The sequence below is a fragment of the Podarcis muralis genome, chromosome 1 (genome assembly GCF_964188315.1).
Source record: "Podarcis muralis chromosome 1, rPodMur119.hap1.1, whole genome shotgun sequence".
In the NCBI taxonomy this organism is placed as follows: Eukaryota; Metazoa; Chordata; class Lepidosauria; order Squamata; family Lacertidae; genus Podarcis; species Podarcis muralis.
In genome coordinates, this window is record NC_135655.1 from 102,754,580 (window position 1) to 102,771,828 (window position 17,249).

General features: G+C 40.7%; 1 protein-coding gene across 47 annotated transcripts in view; it reads right to left on the bottom strand.

Annotated features, from left to right (window-relative positions):
* The window catches only part of NEB (nebulin), a 159,335-nt gene that overhangs the window by 138,725 nt on the left and 3,361 nt on the right, over positions 1 to 17,249 (bottom strand). For all 47 annotated transcript variants that reach the window (XM_077936143.1, XM_077936200.1, XM_077936195.1 and 44 more), the window contains 12 exons: positions 16,963 to 17,023; positions 12,381 to 12,422; positions 8,138 to 8,347; positions 7,417 to 7,524; positions 6,259 to 6,363; positions 5,965 to 6,069; positions 5,748 to 5,852; positions 5,263 to 5,367; positions 2,764 to 2,868; positions 2,498 to 2,605; positions 1,619 to 1,735; positions 11 to 112 (listed from right to left, as the gene is read on the bottom strand). In XM_077936143.1, the coding sequence (XP_077792269.1) occupies positions 11 to 112; positions 1,619 to 1,735; positions 2,498 to 2,605; positions 2,764 to 2,868; positions 5,263 to 5,367; positions 5,748 to 5,852; positions 5,965 to 6,069; positions 6,259 to 6,363; positions 7,417 to 7,524; positions 8,138 to 8,347; positions 12,381 to 12,422; positions 16,963 to 16,995 (1,245 nt within the window). In that variant the 5' untranslated portion in view covers positions 16,996 to 17,023. The remainder of the gene's footprint in view (positions 1 to 10; positions 113 to 1,618; positions 1,736 to 2,497; positions 2,606 to 2,763; positions 2,869 to 5,262; positions 5,368 to 5,747; positions 5,853 to 5,964; positions 6,070 to 6,258; positions 6,364 to 7,416; positions 7,525 to 8,137; positions 8,348 to 12,380; positions 12,423 to 16,962; positions 17,024 to 17,249) is intronic.

A 17,249-nucleotide genomic window follows, 5' to 3' on the forward strand; every position in this document is an offset into this window, starting at 1 on the left:
CCATACTTACATCGCTGAAGTTTTTCAGAACGTTGTCAATCTGATATTTGGGAGTGTCACAGTAATTAATGCTGGTTCCTTTCGCTTTTTCATATGCTTCCTTATATAACCTCTGCCAGGTGGAAGGAAAAGCCATATTGTAAAAGACCCCCATCAAATAGCATGGTTCCCTCCACTCATCATGGTGCCATTAAATTAGCAAGCTTGGGCTGCCTTAAATTTGCTGAGAAGGGACATTTGGATTCAAATGCACATTCTTTTCTGACCTTGCATGGTAAGAATTTAGGCAGAGCCTTGCTGGATCAGACCAAAGAACCCTGTTTGCAACAGTGGTTAGCAGAGATGCCCTATAATTTTTTATTTTATTTTATTTTATTATTGGTGGTAGTAGTAGTAGTATACCCCACCCATGTGGGTGGCTTCCAGCAAAATATTAAAAATACAGTAAAACGTCAGACATTAAAAACTGACGTTAGGGGCAGAGATGCTCCAGGTATACTGGGCTGAAGCCGTTTAGGACTTTAAAGGTCAGCACCAGCACTTTGAATTGTGCTTGGAAACGTACTCAGCGTATATGGTCTCCCAGTCAACAGTCTAGCTTTCTGGATTAGTTGTAGTTTCCGAGTCACCTTCAAAGGTAGCCCCACGTAGAGTGCATTGCAGTAGTCCAAGTGGGATATAACCAGGGCACGCACCACTCTGGTGAGACAGTATGAGGGCAGGTAGGATCTCAGCCTGCATGCCAGATGGCCTCCATGAACAGCTGAGAGTCCAAAATAAGTCCCAGGGTGCACATCTGGTCCTTTTTGGGGCATGGTTACCCTGTTCAGGACCAGAGAGTCCTCTGCACCTGCCCTGCCCCTCAAGAACAATACTTCTGTCTTGTCAGGATTCAACCTCAATCTGTTAGCTGCCATCCATCCGCCAACTGCCTCCAGATACTCACACAGGACCTTCACTGCCCTCATTGGTTCAGATTTGAAGGCGAGGTAGAGCTGGGTATCATTTGCATACTGGTGGACACCTAGCCCAAACCCCCTGATTATCTCTCCCAGCAACTTCATGTAGATGTTAAAAAGGATGGGGGAGAGGACGGAGCCCTGAGGCACTCCACAAGTGAGAGCCCAGGGGTCTGAACACTCATCCCCCACCGCCACTTTCTGAACACGGCCTAGGAGGAAGGAATGGAACCGCTGCATAATAGTGCCCCCAGCTCCTCTAGATGGTTCAGAAGGATGTCGTGGTTGATGGTCTCAAAGGCTGCTGAGAGATCCAGCAGAACTAGGGAACAGCTTTTACCTCTGTTCCTATCTGTCCATGAAGGCAACAGATCTCTCTCCACTCCTTGTCCTCTAACTACTAGCATTCCAAAGTATCTGAATCTGAAGGGCCCATTCAGCTATTGTGGCTAACCATTTTTGATATGTTTTTAATCAAAGGCACATTTTTAATCAATAAAAGATTGTTAGTCACTTGAGCTAGCTAACTTGCAAAGTAAATCCATAGGCTTGCAAAGCAAATCCATAAAAAGAGTCCTAATTCTGAATAATGAATGGCTACAACAAACTATTGATTGGTCTTGGCCAAAATTATCCCTGGAGAAACGAACCACACTTACATCATTCACAAGATTTCCAGCAGCTTTCAGATGTTTGAGCAGTGGGTTCTCTGTAGCTGGAAGCACATTATAATCTGTAGAAGCCTTGGATTTTTCGTAATCTTCTTTGTATTTTATCTAGCAAAATTAAGAAGAAAAACACTCACTTTTCCAAACTTGTGTACTTTGAGTCTCTTAAATTCCTGGTTGGCACTATTTATAGCGTTGCTTATCTTTCACTTCTTTTTATAAAATATGTTTGAGTAATTTACTTAGCTTCTTCAGCGAGGGAAAAGTGCAAAACTTAGACTCTTAAGAAACTTAGTGCCATTTACAGCCAACAGTTGGCATTTCTTCTGTGATTCAAGCAGCTGTTTGTGCTCATCTCATGTGATGCAAGTAAAACGTGCTATACCTGCAAGGGATGCTCTGTGTGTGTGTGTTTTAAAAAAACTCTTTTCAGGCTGTATTATCCATTGTGCTGAAATTATGCTATGGAATCTGAGAAAGATGACAATGGGCAAAAAATTGTATTGTCAGGGCCCAGTGTCTTCAGTAATACAAGAGCCAAGAGAATTGCCAACTACTCAATGTTGCGGAGCCCAGCAGCAAGGTGACTTTGACCACAGAGGCAGAGTAAGCAGCTACCTGGGGCAGCACAATACAAGAGGAGCCCACAGAAGCTGACCTTTCTGCATGCAAACAGAGAGCCAATCAAGAATAATCCCCATTCCACCTAGGGCAGCAAAAGGCCTTCAACATGTTGAAAATGGATGCAATATTCATTTCACTTGCGAAACGGGAATAACAGTGGAAGCCTATTCAAATACGGATTGGGAAATTGCAAAAGTATTTCAGAGAGGGCACAATCTAAATAAGTACTGAGAATATTAAGCATACCTTACTGGCAGCAATTCCAGCTTTCTTGTTAACTGCATACTCTGGTGTTTCAGTCTGCATAAAGTAGATTTGGTCTTTCTGATTCTCCCAGTTTTCTTGGTATTTTCTCTGTAGGGAGCAGAAAATACAGTTAGTTCAGTAAAATACAGGTCTAAGTTGGAATTTAACTGGGAAAGGAAATGAGAATCTAGAAAGCAGCGCGGAAACGCAATGATCAAGGCACAAAATTCGTACTCATTTGCTGAATTGCAATACACTTTCTTTACCGGGCTCAAGTTATCAGCATTCATTCTGGCAACTGCAACATCATAGCATGGAGTTTGGCTCCATTTGCCCCTGATCTTCTTGTCATAGTCTTCATGATAGTTGCGCTGTAGAAAACAACAACAAATATTGAACTGTGCACAGCCAGCTAAAGTAAAGGAATCACATCAACTCCTATAATATGTTTGTTTCATCACAGCTGCTATGAAACCCCTATACTTTTCAACATCCCCTTAAATGTTTCCCATTTTTCTTTTACTCCTGAGCATTATTGGGAGGTGAAGGAACTGCAACTTGAATTTGTATAGAATTCTCTCTCTCTCTCTGCTTTATTGGTTTTAAAAACTGTGTAACATAAGTAATAAACAGAAATAAACATTCATTCCATAGTTGATGGTTGTTGCATGTAACAATTTGTAGTTGGATTCAACATGATCTCCCCATTGTGGTTCCCAGATTATATTCTGTATCTGCACGCTAAATTTTGTCTCCTCTAGGTTGTTTCAATTACATTAATTTTATAAGATTCTCCTATTACACACAGAAAGTCAATCCAGATCTGCCAACGGATTTATATTTTTGCAATGTTCTTTTAAGTAAACTCTGTATACATCCCACTCCCTATTGAATTTTTCATTGGTAACATCTCGGAACCTTGCTGATAATCTGGCTAGTTCTGCATATTCCCTCAATTTGTTTTGCCAGTCTAATTTGGATGGGATAGCGTCTCCTTTCCAACCTTTTGCAATTAAAATTCTGGCTTCGTTTCATGTATGCTACAGTAGCAGCCAGAATTTGTATAGAATTCAATCAAATCTTCACAGTAATGTAGAATCTACACTCATGCTATTGGCCCTAAAATAACAAATCACAATAAATATAAAATGTACCCCTTATGGAACAAAAGGCTACATAGACGTATGAAAGTTTCTCACTAATTGTATAAGTGGTGGTGCTGACAGACAGGAAAGAAAGAAAGGGGGTCACCAAAAACCCCAGGATCTCATAGGAACATAGGAAGCTGGCTTATATGGAGTCAGACCACTAGTCTATCTAGCTCAGTTTTGTCTACACTGGCTGGCAGTGGTTTTCCGGGTTTTCAGGCAGGGATCTCTCCCAGTCATACCTGGAAATGCTCGAGATTGAACTCAGCAGGCAAGGAAGATGTTCTACCACTGAACTACAGCACTTTCCCACTAACTCAATTATCTTTTATTCTCCCACCACCAAAAAGCCTTGGTTTCCAAACTACTCTTATTAATCTTCCTGCCCTAGACTTCTGGTCTGTGCTCCGTTCCTTTGGTTGCCTATCCTATCCCTAAAATGTAAGTTTGGGGGAAATTAGAGAGACCAGTAGTGAGATATATTAAAAGACATTCCATTAAAGGAAGAGAAAATGCAGCAATTCATGACTAACGTAAATGAGGGTGTCAGACATTATTTTTGTTATCACAATCTGCTTTGGTTCTGAGTTTCATTTACTGGCTATTTACAACAAATTACACAACCACATTAATTTCATCCCTCTTCTTTCCATCGTGGTACTAGATTAATTATACCTAAATATCAACTTTATTAGTCATGCTTCATGGTTGTGGAATTCATCAGTTGTGCAATTAATTCAGCGCATGAAATCAGATATGGGCATTCTGTTTGCCGTCACATTTCCCAAGTCTGTGAAGCATTATTTTGTATGGAAATGGAATAGGGAGGCACATTTATTTTTATTTTTTTAGCATTTTAGGTCTCTTCAGTGGAGGTTTCCTAACTGAATTACCTCACACAATAGATTGCCTAATTTGCCTTTGGTCTGATCCAGCAAGGCTCTTATAATGAAGTTGAAATGGTAAAATATTCAAGAGGAAATGCTTATTCACACAACGTTTAGTTAAACTATGGAATTCTCTGCCACCAGATGTACTGATGGCCACCAACTAAGAAAGATTCAAAATGGGATTAGACCAGGGTTTCCCAAACTTGGGTCTCCAGCTGTTTTTGGACTACAATTCCCATCATCCCTAGCTAGCAGGACCAGTGGTACTATCAAACACGAATCAGATGGGTAGTTATTTTTTAATGCTTAATGTAAATGAGAAAAACCCTGCTAGATCAGATCAAGTTCTCGCAGTAGTGAATCAAGGCTGGGTACACACCGTCACTTCCTTCAAAGCATCCTGGGAACTGTTGTTTATTTAGGGTGCTGGGAATTGTACCTCTGTGTGGGGTAAACTGCAGTTCCCAAGATTCTTTGGTGATAGTCATGTACTTTAAATATATGGTGTATGGTCCATGGGAAGCTGGCAAGCAGGACCTGAGTACAATAGCAGTCTCCACAGACGGAAAAAGAGGGTGGAAGAGAGGGAGAGGTAAGATTCAACAGGAAACCGAGATGGGGCCAGAATGACTGCAGAAGGCCACGTGGCAAGCATAGCTTTGCCTTTTACAGCACTTGGTATTTTCCCTGCCCTCTATGCTAAGAATTAACACTACAGTATACTCACATCACTGAGCTGTCGGGTCACTTTCCTGGCAAGCTCCACATCAGGTGGGTCTGGCAGAGAAGTGTATTTAGCTTTGCGTTCATTGTGCCCCTTTTTGTAGACAATCTGAAATAACAGGGACAGACAAGGCCTGCTTGTTTCAGCAAGGAAGACATTCACTCTTGCTTTCTCTTAACACGGAGCTAGTTTGCACTCACTAGTAAAATAAAGGCAATCAAATTAGTACCACTGCTCTATAGCGTTTGGCAAGCCCAAGCAGGTTTACTCTGAAGTAAGTCTCAGTAATGTGATTAGGATTGCAGCTGCATGCTTCTTGAAGGACATGTTGTTATCCTTACATTTCAGCTTAGGAAGAGAATACCCACCCACACCCTCATGCTGACTAAAATATCTTAATGATCCTATCAAGTGTTTGTTTGTTAAACACGGACTTCCTTATCCAACAACACAGGTCCACATCACACTAGCAGGATCTCGGTACTTACATCACTGAGGGACTTTTGCGCCTGTGCTACTCTCCTTAGTTCGGGGCTGTCATCATAAGGGTAGAATAATGCTTTGTCCGCTTCCCAGTCTTCGGTGTATCGTTTCTTAGAGAAAGGGAAGCAACAACAACACGTTCCATTTGGGAAAGATAAGCTGAATGAAGGAGGCACCAAATGAACGGGGAAATAATACAGGGCCTTTCGGGGCCTGGCCTACCTTGCTGTACATTTCGGAAGCTTTTACAGCCTGCACAAACTCGGGAGCATCAGGGGGGAGCATGTACTTTTCCTTATTCTCTTCCCAGTTCTGTTTGTATAACACCTAGAGAGACAAACCGGCAAGGTTAAGGGAAGCACCTCTGTTTGTTCACCTAAAGCCTATGCTCTGGACATTTTACAGCCAAATATCCCCTAAAGAGGAAGAATAAATTCAGGGGTAGCTTCACAAATGTGGAATTTACTCCCCAGAGAGATTTACCATATCTGCCCCCTTCCTGTTTTTCGGACTTACCTTGCTAACTTGCTGGGAGACCTTCTTTGCGTGTTCTATGTCTCTTGCTTGTCCATCCACGTGACAGTTAGTCTTCGCCGCCTCACCAGCCATGCGATATTTAACCTACAGAAACCACATATACAGAATAGGGAACCCATAATTAACAGCATATACAACAGATACATGTGTCTAGAATAACCCTGCAAACGTAAAAAGCTGCCTGATACTAAGATGAGGGATGAACTGAAATACAGGTAAGTTGGTTTTAATTAGGAATTAAAGTGTCGTGAGACTGACGGAATTCCAAAGAACAAAAGAATATGAAAAATGAAATACCTAAGAAATGTTAGCTTCTTAGGAAAACAGACGATATATAAGAGGTAACTGTTTAAAGTGTATGTATTTGGTTTGCAAAGTCTTAGTTTAATAATGAATGAATTAACGCTTTTTTTCTTATCTTCATTAAGATTTAATAGTATTAGTTTATGTAATTTATTTAAATTTCTGCTTTTCTTCTTTCTTTTCTTTTTTTCTTTCTTTTTCTTTTTGTTCTTTGTAACCTTTTAAAATTATTTTTCTTCTTTTCACGTTTAAAAGTTTTGATCTGTATGTATTTGCAAAATAACTCAATAAAACAAAAACAAAAAAACCAGATGCATGCATCACCATGTTTTACAAGCGTGGACATTTTAAGCACCTGGAAATGTCCACTTCCAACTATACCATTAAGTGAAAGTGGAGGCTTCATCAGAGATGCCCAGGTATGAATGTGCATCTCAATGCAGGTGAGTTATCTGAGTGCACATCAGCACCCAGCCAGTGTTTGCCAATCTTGGACCACAGTACCTTGATGCCCACATTTCCTTTATTGAATAAGAACATATGTATGTTTGTAGATGGATAGGTAGGTCTGTGGGTGTCGCTGGTCAAAAAAGCTATTATTCCTCCCTCCTTGCCTCACAGGTATCTAGGCGTTTAATCTGAATCCTAGAATTTCTAGCTTGATGCCGAGTCTGCATTTTGCTATGCCAAGAATCTTAGCAACATTTCTTCTAAGGTTCCAGATTGGCTTACTGTAACTTTATCCGTGTGGCTCCTGCCTTCCTCACTAGAATTAAAATAGCTTCAGAGAGGCACAGCTCACTGCTTAAATGCTCCGACAGCCCTGGCACTTACCTCACTGAGCTGGTCCTGGGCTTTCTTGATTCTTCGAAGTTCAGGGGTGTCACTCGTGGTTGCATATGGCTTCCCTCTCTCCTTCTCATACTTCTCTTTGTACTTGTTCTGGGAGGGAAAACAGAGCAAAATGAAGACAGTCTCAACATGCTATCAAGCTCTTATTGTGAATCCTCTGGAAACTATGATGTGGAAATGCTTTCACCTGAAGATTTTAAGTGATATTTATAGAGACATTCTATGTACCCCTAAGGAAAGAAATACAAGCCTAGTGTGAAAGATAGTTTAAAGCAGGAAGAGGCAACCTGTGTCTTCTATTTCCCTAAGTAGTGCTCTGGGGGGCAGAAATTAATTTTGTTCATCAAATTTTAGGCTTTATGGCAGGGATGGAAATGCTGTGCGGATGCCAATATTATTTTGAAATTAGCTCTGTTGAGGGGAGGTCAGACCGCCTCCCTCCTTCCACACTCTTAGAGTGGATAAATCATGGTTACCAATATTTGCTACACTGAAAATAACAGGTGAGCGTCATTTGTAATGTTGCTAGCTATAATATTCATTAAAAAAACCAAGCAAAGATTTCTAAATTGAAAACAACAGATTTTTTTAAAAAAACCAACCATGTACAACACAAACATAAAACCTCTGAAAGTTTGGACTTAGCCAAACTTGGGACTCAATTGCTTCAAACAGGAGATGTTAGAAACAACTTTTGACTTACATCACTGAAGAGCTTTTGCATTTTCGAACTGTGATCCAGGTAAGGTGTCATAAACTTTGACGTGTCCACTTTTTTCCGTACAACCTTTTTTCTGACAGGAGGAGAGGCCTTGTGAGTGGTGTCCATGGTTTCAGTAGTATGCTTTGTAGTGGTTACCGTGTGAGGCTCAGATCCAGTGGTGTATGTTGTCTCCGTGATCTCCGTAATTATCTAGGAAGGTGGGGGAAGTATTATGGGTTTCAATTAGCACCTTGGAATAGCTGTAGAACCTTTTATTACTATCATCACTTTATGGTTTATTATTAAATTTGTTAGTCGCTTTTTCTCGCCCAGGGCAGCTCAAAGCAACTTGCAACCAACCAAACTTTTATCTCCTCTTCATTTATTTATTTTAAAGTTTCTATAATATACAGTGGCCTGGTCCTCATGTCACATTAAATTATAGTTAGAACAAACCATGGTTTAATGTAAACAAGCAGTGTGCTGGTGCATGCTGATGAAATTAAAGGTGTTGCACTCAGAGGCGGAGCTAGCTGCTCCGGCCCCCGAAGTGGCACATATGCTGTGCACCTGGGGGTGGGGCCACGGAGGCGGGGCAAGCATCCCAGGGGGCGGGGTCAGTGTCTCAGGGAGGTGCCGCCCGCAGCGAGCGTCCCAGGGGGCAAGACACCCAGGGGGCGGAGCAAGCTGCCCATGGCGGGCTGCTTCCTGAGTGGGAAGGAGGGAGCTGTGCCGCTTTGTCAGCAGCCTTCCTCCCTTCCTTCTTCCTTTTGACAGCTTGGGGGAGGCTTTCCCCCCCCCCCCCCGGAAGCAGCCCGGGAGCGGGGGCAATGGCGCGCCGCCCGCCTGTGACTCCCAAGCCTCCCATGAGCTGTCAGAATGAAGGGGAAAGGGGGGGAAGGCCACTGGCAAGTCGGCGCAGCTCCGCCCTTCCCCTGTCGGCTCGTAGTAGGCTTGGGAGTCATGGGCAGATGGCACACTGAATGTCACCCCCCCAATGATGACACCCGGGGAGGCCCACTCCACTGCCCCCTTCCTCCACCCCTGGTTGCACTGTGCCTTTACTTCTGCTTCTGTCATGCTGCTAGGGAACAAACCATGGTCTGGTGTTTGGTTTACCACTAGTGATTTGTCTGTGGGGAAAGAAACCACAAGTGCAGGTTTGGACTACACAACAAGCCCCACTGTGACTCGTAGTGCTGTAGGAGCGGGAGGGGAGCGAAGCACCCATGGTTTCATATTTTAACCATAGTTAAAATAAGATTAAAACATTATTTTAACCATGGGTTAATGTGATATGTGAATCAGGTCACTGCATTTCAAGATCAGCACAAGCCAGATACACATGGGCTTGTTCAGAAAGAGTCTCTAACAGTTTTCATGCATACTGCAAAACAAAACAAAAGTATTAACCCTCACCCCAACAATGGATTGTACTGACTGTTGTTTGCACCGTTTCCTCACAAAATATAAAATAACTTAATGTACCTGTGTGGTGGTTGAAAGGACTTACTGAATTAACACATTAGGGATAAGTCTTGTAAACAGCTTTCCTAGGGTTGCCATATTTCAAAAAGTGAAAATCCGGACACAAAAGTTGTTCAGCGCTTTTTTTTTTGCAAAATGAAATAAAAATAAAAATAAAACTATTACTAAAAAAATGGCAAAAAAAATCAATGTTTCCAATGTGGGCTGCCGTAGACCTGGGTTTCCATTTTCAATGGACAGCTCCCAGCCCTAGCTTTCCTCTCCATATGCAGCATGGAGTAAAAATCAAAACATGCAATTGGACTAATTGGGGAGTGAGGGGGTGGGAGATTGGAGGGGAGGAATCTGTGGCGACCATATGTTTGGGATAGTGCGTCCATGTGCCCTACAGAGGGCAGTCCTTTGTTTGAAGGCTTGACAGATGACATTTCTATCCATTCCATCTGTGGTTTAAAGAAAGACTTGTGCGGAGGGGGAGCGTTAAAAAGACCATCACCAGTTAGCATAGGCTTCCTCAAACTCAGCCCTCCATATGTTTTTTGGCCTACAACTCCCATGATCCCTAGCTAGCAGGACCAGTGGTCAGGTATGATGGGAACTGTAGTCTCAAAACATCTGGAGGGCCGAGTTTGAGGAAACCTGAGTTAGCATCTGCACAGGTCACCCGGTCACAATCTTCCCCACAGTGGTGAGATGTTATTCTTTTCTATTTAAATTGCAGTAATTATTTTTTGAATTTGCATCAAATTTACACATATAAATTAGCATATGCAAATATTATGCAAATAGGTGCCATTTTGCCCCCTTTTATGGTGGTGCATTTGTTCTTTTGTAAGGAGATCACTGCTAGAATTTTCAGGGTATTCACAAATATTTTGGTTCACATTCTGTTTGTGAATGTGTCAGAGAGGACTCCTGGGAAGCATCAGCCATGAGTTAGCAATGCTGCGGTGCAGGACACAATGAGGTATGACACTGCAGCCAGATGGGCTGGGTATAAATAATGAAATAAATAATAATAATAATAATAATAATAATAATAATAATAATAATAATAATATTGCATTGTCCCCCCCCCAAATATAAGTCCCCTTTCCATTTAAGGAATGCCTTAATGTGCTTATTATATTAACATGACACACATCACCCAAGCTGTTTCCATGAGAAACAGGTTGGCTGTTCAAGAGGTTGACTGTTTTCTAAATAAAGGTTTCTGGTTATTCACAGCAGGGGTTGGATTTCACAAGTTTTTCACACCACCATTGCACACAGAGAACTCCCGCTGACGTCAAGAGGAATTCTGAATGTGGATCAGTGATGGGGTAGGCTCAGAGGGCAGAAACACTCTTAAAACTGTTATACTTTGGAATAACCTTTAGTAAGATTAAAATGAGTGAGGTTACACCAGAATACATGATCAGAGAATCGCTAAACAAGAATAATCAGTGTCTCTGCAAGATGTATATGAGGTCATTTAAAAAAAATGTATAAGGCTAACTTTACTTCATAAAACCGAACCAGCATATATATAATTTACCTGAAAGTGATAGATAGATATATATAGTACACAACATATTAGCTTTTTGTTGTTGTTGCTTACACTGATAGTCATGTTTTAAACATGGTTAGATGCTAAATAAAAACAGCAATAAAATAAATTTCAGAAATTATTTTAAGTATCTATTGTTAAACTTTTTATAAAATACTTAATTTTTTTTCTAAAAGTGACAACCCATCATAGGAAACAAAAAGAACCTCGGTGCAGCTAGCAGTGGATTATAAAAACATGTCTGCTTTAGGATAACATCTCAGGCAGATTCAACTAGCCTGTATAAGCTACAGAGCTTTCTGTAAGTGGAGAAATTTCCATGCATATTAGCTTATTTTGTGTTGTTCTTATTTTATAGATTCTGTTTTACTTGCAGAACTCTACCACCCTCTCCAATCCGATAACATGTTACTGAAAGCCTGAAGAAATATTTCATCTGGTAAAGATTTAAAACAGAAACATTTGGAGAATCGATTAAATCAAATTGTTTTTATAAATTTTGCAGTAATTTCATGAAGATGCGCCATCACATAAACAAGAAACAAAAGATAGGAATGCAAGATTGGGGCGTGCATGATGAAAATGGATGACACCACACAATGAATGGATACAGGACTGATGTGTACAGGTATAAAAGTAGGCAGGAAGAAGACTTTGGGACATCTCTTATTTTGAATCTATTCCATTCCTCTTTTAAATGACATTTTTCATTTCGTGGTTCTTAAGGAGTACTGTTCACTGTTCTCTGTAAACTGAAGCACCGCTATCATGATATCAACGTGAGAGGTATAGTCATAACCACTAAAGCCCATGAAATATTAGTTAATGATTTTTCTGGGATGCAGATTGTACTCTGAATCTGCATCCATCCAAAGGGAAGCAAGAAAAACCCAACCTAATAGCGTACAAAGCACTGAGCATAATAACAACTACAGGAGCAAAAGAATACAATGCCATTAGAGCCCTTTGCAAATTAATGCCATCCACACAGCATCAGGGGAGAAAAGTACTTCTTTGAATACTGTGTTAATACTCTGCGTTAATAATCAAGCCATATTTCTTGATTAAGTCATTGATCACACAGTTCTATGTGGTACTGGATGAATTTCACATCCTAGTGGATTATTATGTGGGAACACATAAAACCCTGGAAAAGCGTTAAAAATAACGAAACAAGGGGTTTGCGCATAAAACAGAGGCTTTTACCTCTCCCGGTTCACCCTCAATGACCTCCTCTTCAATGTAGTACTATAAACAAAGGAGAGACCTTGTTATTTTTCACAATATCATTCACAAAGAGACACATCTTTTCCTTTGACTCAAAGAATAAAAAGTAGGGCTGAAATGTTTTGGTAGTAGAGGTAACGTCCTGCTGGAAAATTCGTGAAGATTCCCACCAGCAAAGGAACAGGTAAAGGTTTACAAACATTCGTTTCACTGCAGCAAAGAGCAATTCATGAACATAAGTAGGTTTTCAAGGTCAGATCACCCTCAACCAATATGCAAAAGGCTGTAGCAAGTGTGAAATACCTTGTCTCCCAGCAGCTTAGGTTTTGGACACTATACAGAGCCCCATCTAAGGACCCAAGACTGTATACCTGTAGCTACACTTGCAGAGTTTCCTATACGCATACACTCAGCTGAAGCCCCATTTCCCATGGGGTACTAGTTTTTTTAATGGGGAGGAAGACGTATTTCACAGAAAGATTCAAATGTCAGCTCTTGGAAATAGTCAGGAAAACATACTAGCAGGTTGCACAATTAAAGTTGAACCACAAACTCAATCCCTTCGCCCCAATTGGCCTTTTTTGTAATAAAGAAAGTGACAGGAAAATGCACGGGATAGTGAGATAACCCTTGCTTGCTGCAATGTGAGTCAACCTAACCACAAACAAATCAGAATGAATGTTCAGTAAATAGCTGGTGTCATCTAATCTCCCTGCAAACAGTCAGGATGAATGATCAATGAGCCTAAAGGTGCATCCGTACCTTTGATTCATTTCTCCTATGTATGTCGTGAACTAATCCCATTAAAACTTCATGAAGTATCCAGTATTGCAGCTGGCTATGTCAGACCTGAACTGAGTTCCCATAGGGATCAGGGACTCATATTTCATATGGAACAAATCCAGTATCTGCAAAGGTTCAGCCTCAACATCTATTTGCCAGCCCAGAAATAAAAAGGATGAGTTAGGACTGGTATTGGGGCTTGCCTACTCCACTTCCACCTTCCTTAAAATGACCCTCTGGCAAAACCGATTGCTGGCGAAGGTTTTAAATCTGGAAACTGCAATAACCTTTGAAAGGCCCAAATCAACATGTTGGCTTCATGAGGAAAAGGGTGTATGGCTGATCTCCCCTAAGATTAATCATGTATCTGGAGTATTCTATTGTCCATACAGTGAAGAAAGAATCAGGCCCCACCATGTAAAAATTAAGCATTATATCCTTACTGCATAGACTTAATAAAATAGAAACCATGGCCTCCAGAATCTTGTTAACCTAACCAAATCTAATCACAACTTCTAGGCAATCCCCATGGAAATGATTCCGATAGTAACATGCCCAAATTCCTTTAGTACTATCAGTATGTCGGTCTTCATGCTAAAGAGCTACCCTAAAACTGTGAGAGAAATCAATTAGCCAACAACTACTCAAAGCTTACTCAGTGCAGATTATGCAGGTCCAAACTCCTATTCACGTGAACAGCTCTCTAGTCTGCATTTTTATTTGCATTCCATAGTACCAACATAGAATCAGAGTAGTTTGGAGTGTGGACTCTCACAAATGCAGTCAGTCAAGTATGTCCAAAACTGAACAAAGATCCGAAAGAGCCAAAAATGCTTAACTGGAACATGTTTTTGTCAGCAACCCTAGGACTGAATTTGTTTTTTTGTCGCAAGTGTTGCTGATTTATAACTTCTGTATTGGTGTATAAAATCCAATTTGTATACATATTGCTGATCGGCCTGCTCTAACTCTTAAAAGATCCTTCAAAATTATTTCCCAAAGCTGATCCACAGCATTATCAAGATAAAACCTATCACTGATAGTGGCAAACCACATCTTCTCAGACATTTGAGTGATAGGGCTTGCATTAATCAACATCTCAGTGCATCACAGTTTCAAACTACATTCAATATCACAAGAGTGTTAATCGAGAATTACCACACATCTTTCTTAAAAGTTATTTGTATCATTTCATGTATGGTATATTCTGGTGAAACTGAGGCATAGCTGATGATACACTATAGATGACGCAAGAGCCACTATGATCTATTTTTGTATCTTTCATCCACAGTATGACATGGTCACCCACATTTAAATTGATATAGATATAAATAGATTATTAGACTTGTGGCTAAGTCCAGATGCCTCTCTACTGGGCTATACTTGCTCTCAGTATTATAAATTGCATTACATCAAACTGAACATTCATTATTCATTATTTGTGTCTTGTGGATTGTCAATTTATGAGTGATTTTCTATTGTTGATTCATTTGGTTTGCGTGTTTGCTGCAACCAAATGTATAGGTTTATATGCTGTGAGTTTTTATTGGTTTTTTGTTCTTCTTTGATATGGAAAGTCTTAAAAAACTGATCTTAAAAGCCCCCCCCCAATAGAATATAGAGCAGGGATGGAGAATCTCAGACTTGTTGTCCAATTATGACCCTTCACATTTCCATGGACCACATTAGCCCAAGGTGAAGTCTGAAGAAACTGGCCACCTAAAGGCAGTGTCCACCATTGCCAACACCAGCAGCTGATGAATGCTTTTGCAAATAACTTTGTTCCAGAAGAAAAATGTGCTTGTTTCCCAAGCTGCAAATGCCACCATGTGCCTGGGTGGCTTACAAGAACAGACGGAGTGAATTCTCCCCCTGGCTTTTTCTTCACAGCCTGCCAATGGTACTTGGCAGTAAAAGAGAATGTAGATGGAGAGAGGGAAGAGAGCTTCACTGTGTATGCATATGCCTGTAGGAATGCTGTACTAATTCTATTTATAAATGAGAATATATGCATAGGCATGGGCATTCATAAGCAGATGTGCATGTAGTTGTCAGAGAGATTGTGAGAAACTATATGTGTGCCATCATAGGAGCACAACCATACGTTTTTCCTTGTGGTCTACTGGCCAGCTTCAGATTGGTAGCATAGGCCCTTTACTAAGAGGAAAGGTTTCCTATCTCTGACCTACAGGTTCTGCATAAACCAGTAGAGCCAGATGTCCCAAACAAAATGTTCACGCAAAGAATCATCCATGACATGCCCTTGGATTTTGGCTCCTTGAGAGCAAATGCTTCATTGCTCAGCAATATGTTAAATTTGTTTCTGAATATGAATCTGTTTCGCCCAGAGTTAAAACATGAGAGTAATGTATAACTGGCAAGCAATGATGAAGACCAGAGCTATTTTTAATGTTTCTGGAAAGGGCTATGCAGCTTTAAACTAATACCAGATGCAATTGTTGCCATTTTATTTATAATGTTTTAGTCCAGCTATGAATATCTCAAGAAAGATGGGGGGGGGGGGAGAGACAGACAGACATCTGGAGAAACAAGCCCACATAGGCACAATTCAAAGTCAATTAAAAATGACACTGTGAAATAGAGAACAATTATTAGTCTAATGAGAAACACACAGTGATGAGAGAACAGACAGGAATACCAGATATTATGACATGGTAGGTATGAATATGTGAAAAAATACAACAGCTTTTGCCACTGCAACAAAGGAAAATATTATGGTCAAAGATACCCTTGATTGTGACACTTGTCATCGATAACATACAATAGATAATACTATTACAGCAGAATTCACTGGCTTGTATATCTAAATCATATGAAGAGTAGACACATTGAAATCAACGAACTTAAGTTAGTCATGCCCATTGATTTTGACAGGTCTACTTTGAATATAACATAGTTGGACACAACCCTATAAAACCTTTATACAGCATATCCAAACTCACAGGCAATATGTACAGTGAGCTTCAACCCCCAATTGTTGGCACGGTGTGGGTAGTGGTCATGGCTCATATGTATTAGATGACATTGAGTCAAAACCACATAGGAAGCTGTCTTGGCCCATTGACCCATCGAGCTCATTTATTGTCTATGCTATCTAGCCGTGGTTTCTCTAGGGTTTAAGATAGGAGTATTACCTAGAGTGGCCTTGAACCTTGCACATGCAAAGCACATGCTCTACCTCTGAACTATGTTTCCTTTCTCAAACACACCCATTGAGAAAACCCAGTGATTACAAGGAGTTTGCATATGGGTGTTGTTTGCAACTCACGGCTGGGAGTTGATTTTAAAAAGCTACATAAAGATCCAGGAAGCCCTTGATAGGCAGCCAAAATCCTGCTGCCTATGAACAAATAGCCATGGTCAAACTAGATCACTGACCTTAATGCCCATTTTGTTCAATAATAATATCATTAAATAATGGGAATTCCATGATCAACTACATAGAACTTTTCCAAATATTTAACTCAGATTGAAGGCTAAGGGTTGGTGAGGGAATAAAGATGGGCATCATTGCCATCATTTTCTTCTCATGCTGAATTTTCTTCTCATCTGCAAGAGGTCAGCCATATACATATGCAGATATATACTTCTAAAAATGGCTAGTCAGAATACTGAATCTGGAGACAGTCACATTTTAGAAGCGGTAATCTCAGGTTCCTGACTTGCTATTAGTTGTTGGTATTTCCTCTAAGCAATAACTTAACCCACATTTCTCGAGACAAAAGAATTCAGGAAGTCAAAATGTTTGGGGTCTTACCTCCACAACCTCCTCATATTCTTCTTCTTCCATCTTTGCAGAGTGTTTTTCCACCTACTCGCTGGCCACAAGAGAGGTGGAAAAATGAACATCAGCGCAATGAACTCAATGCCACAGAGCATTAGCAATCAAAGAGAGGCATCCAAATAATGTACCCATCAGCGCAAGGATTTACCCCTGTCCCCCTCTCCTCCTCTAAATCTCTTTGAGGGGTTTCCCTAAACCCCCAGAACAGATTTACAGGGCACGCACAAGATGAGGAGAGGGGAAAGCTCCATTGCACAAGT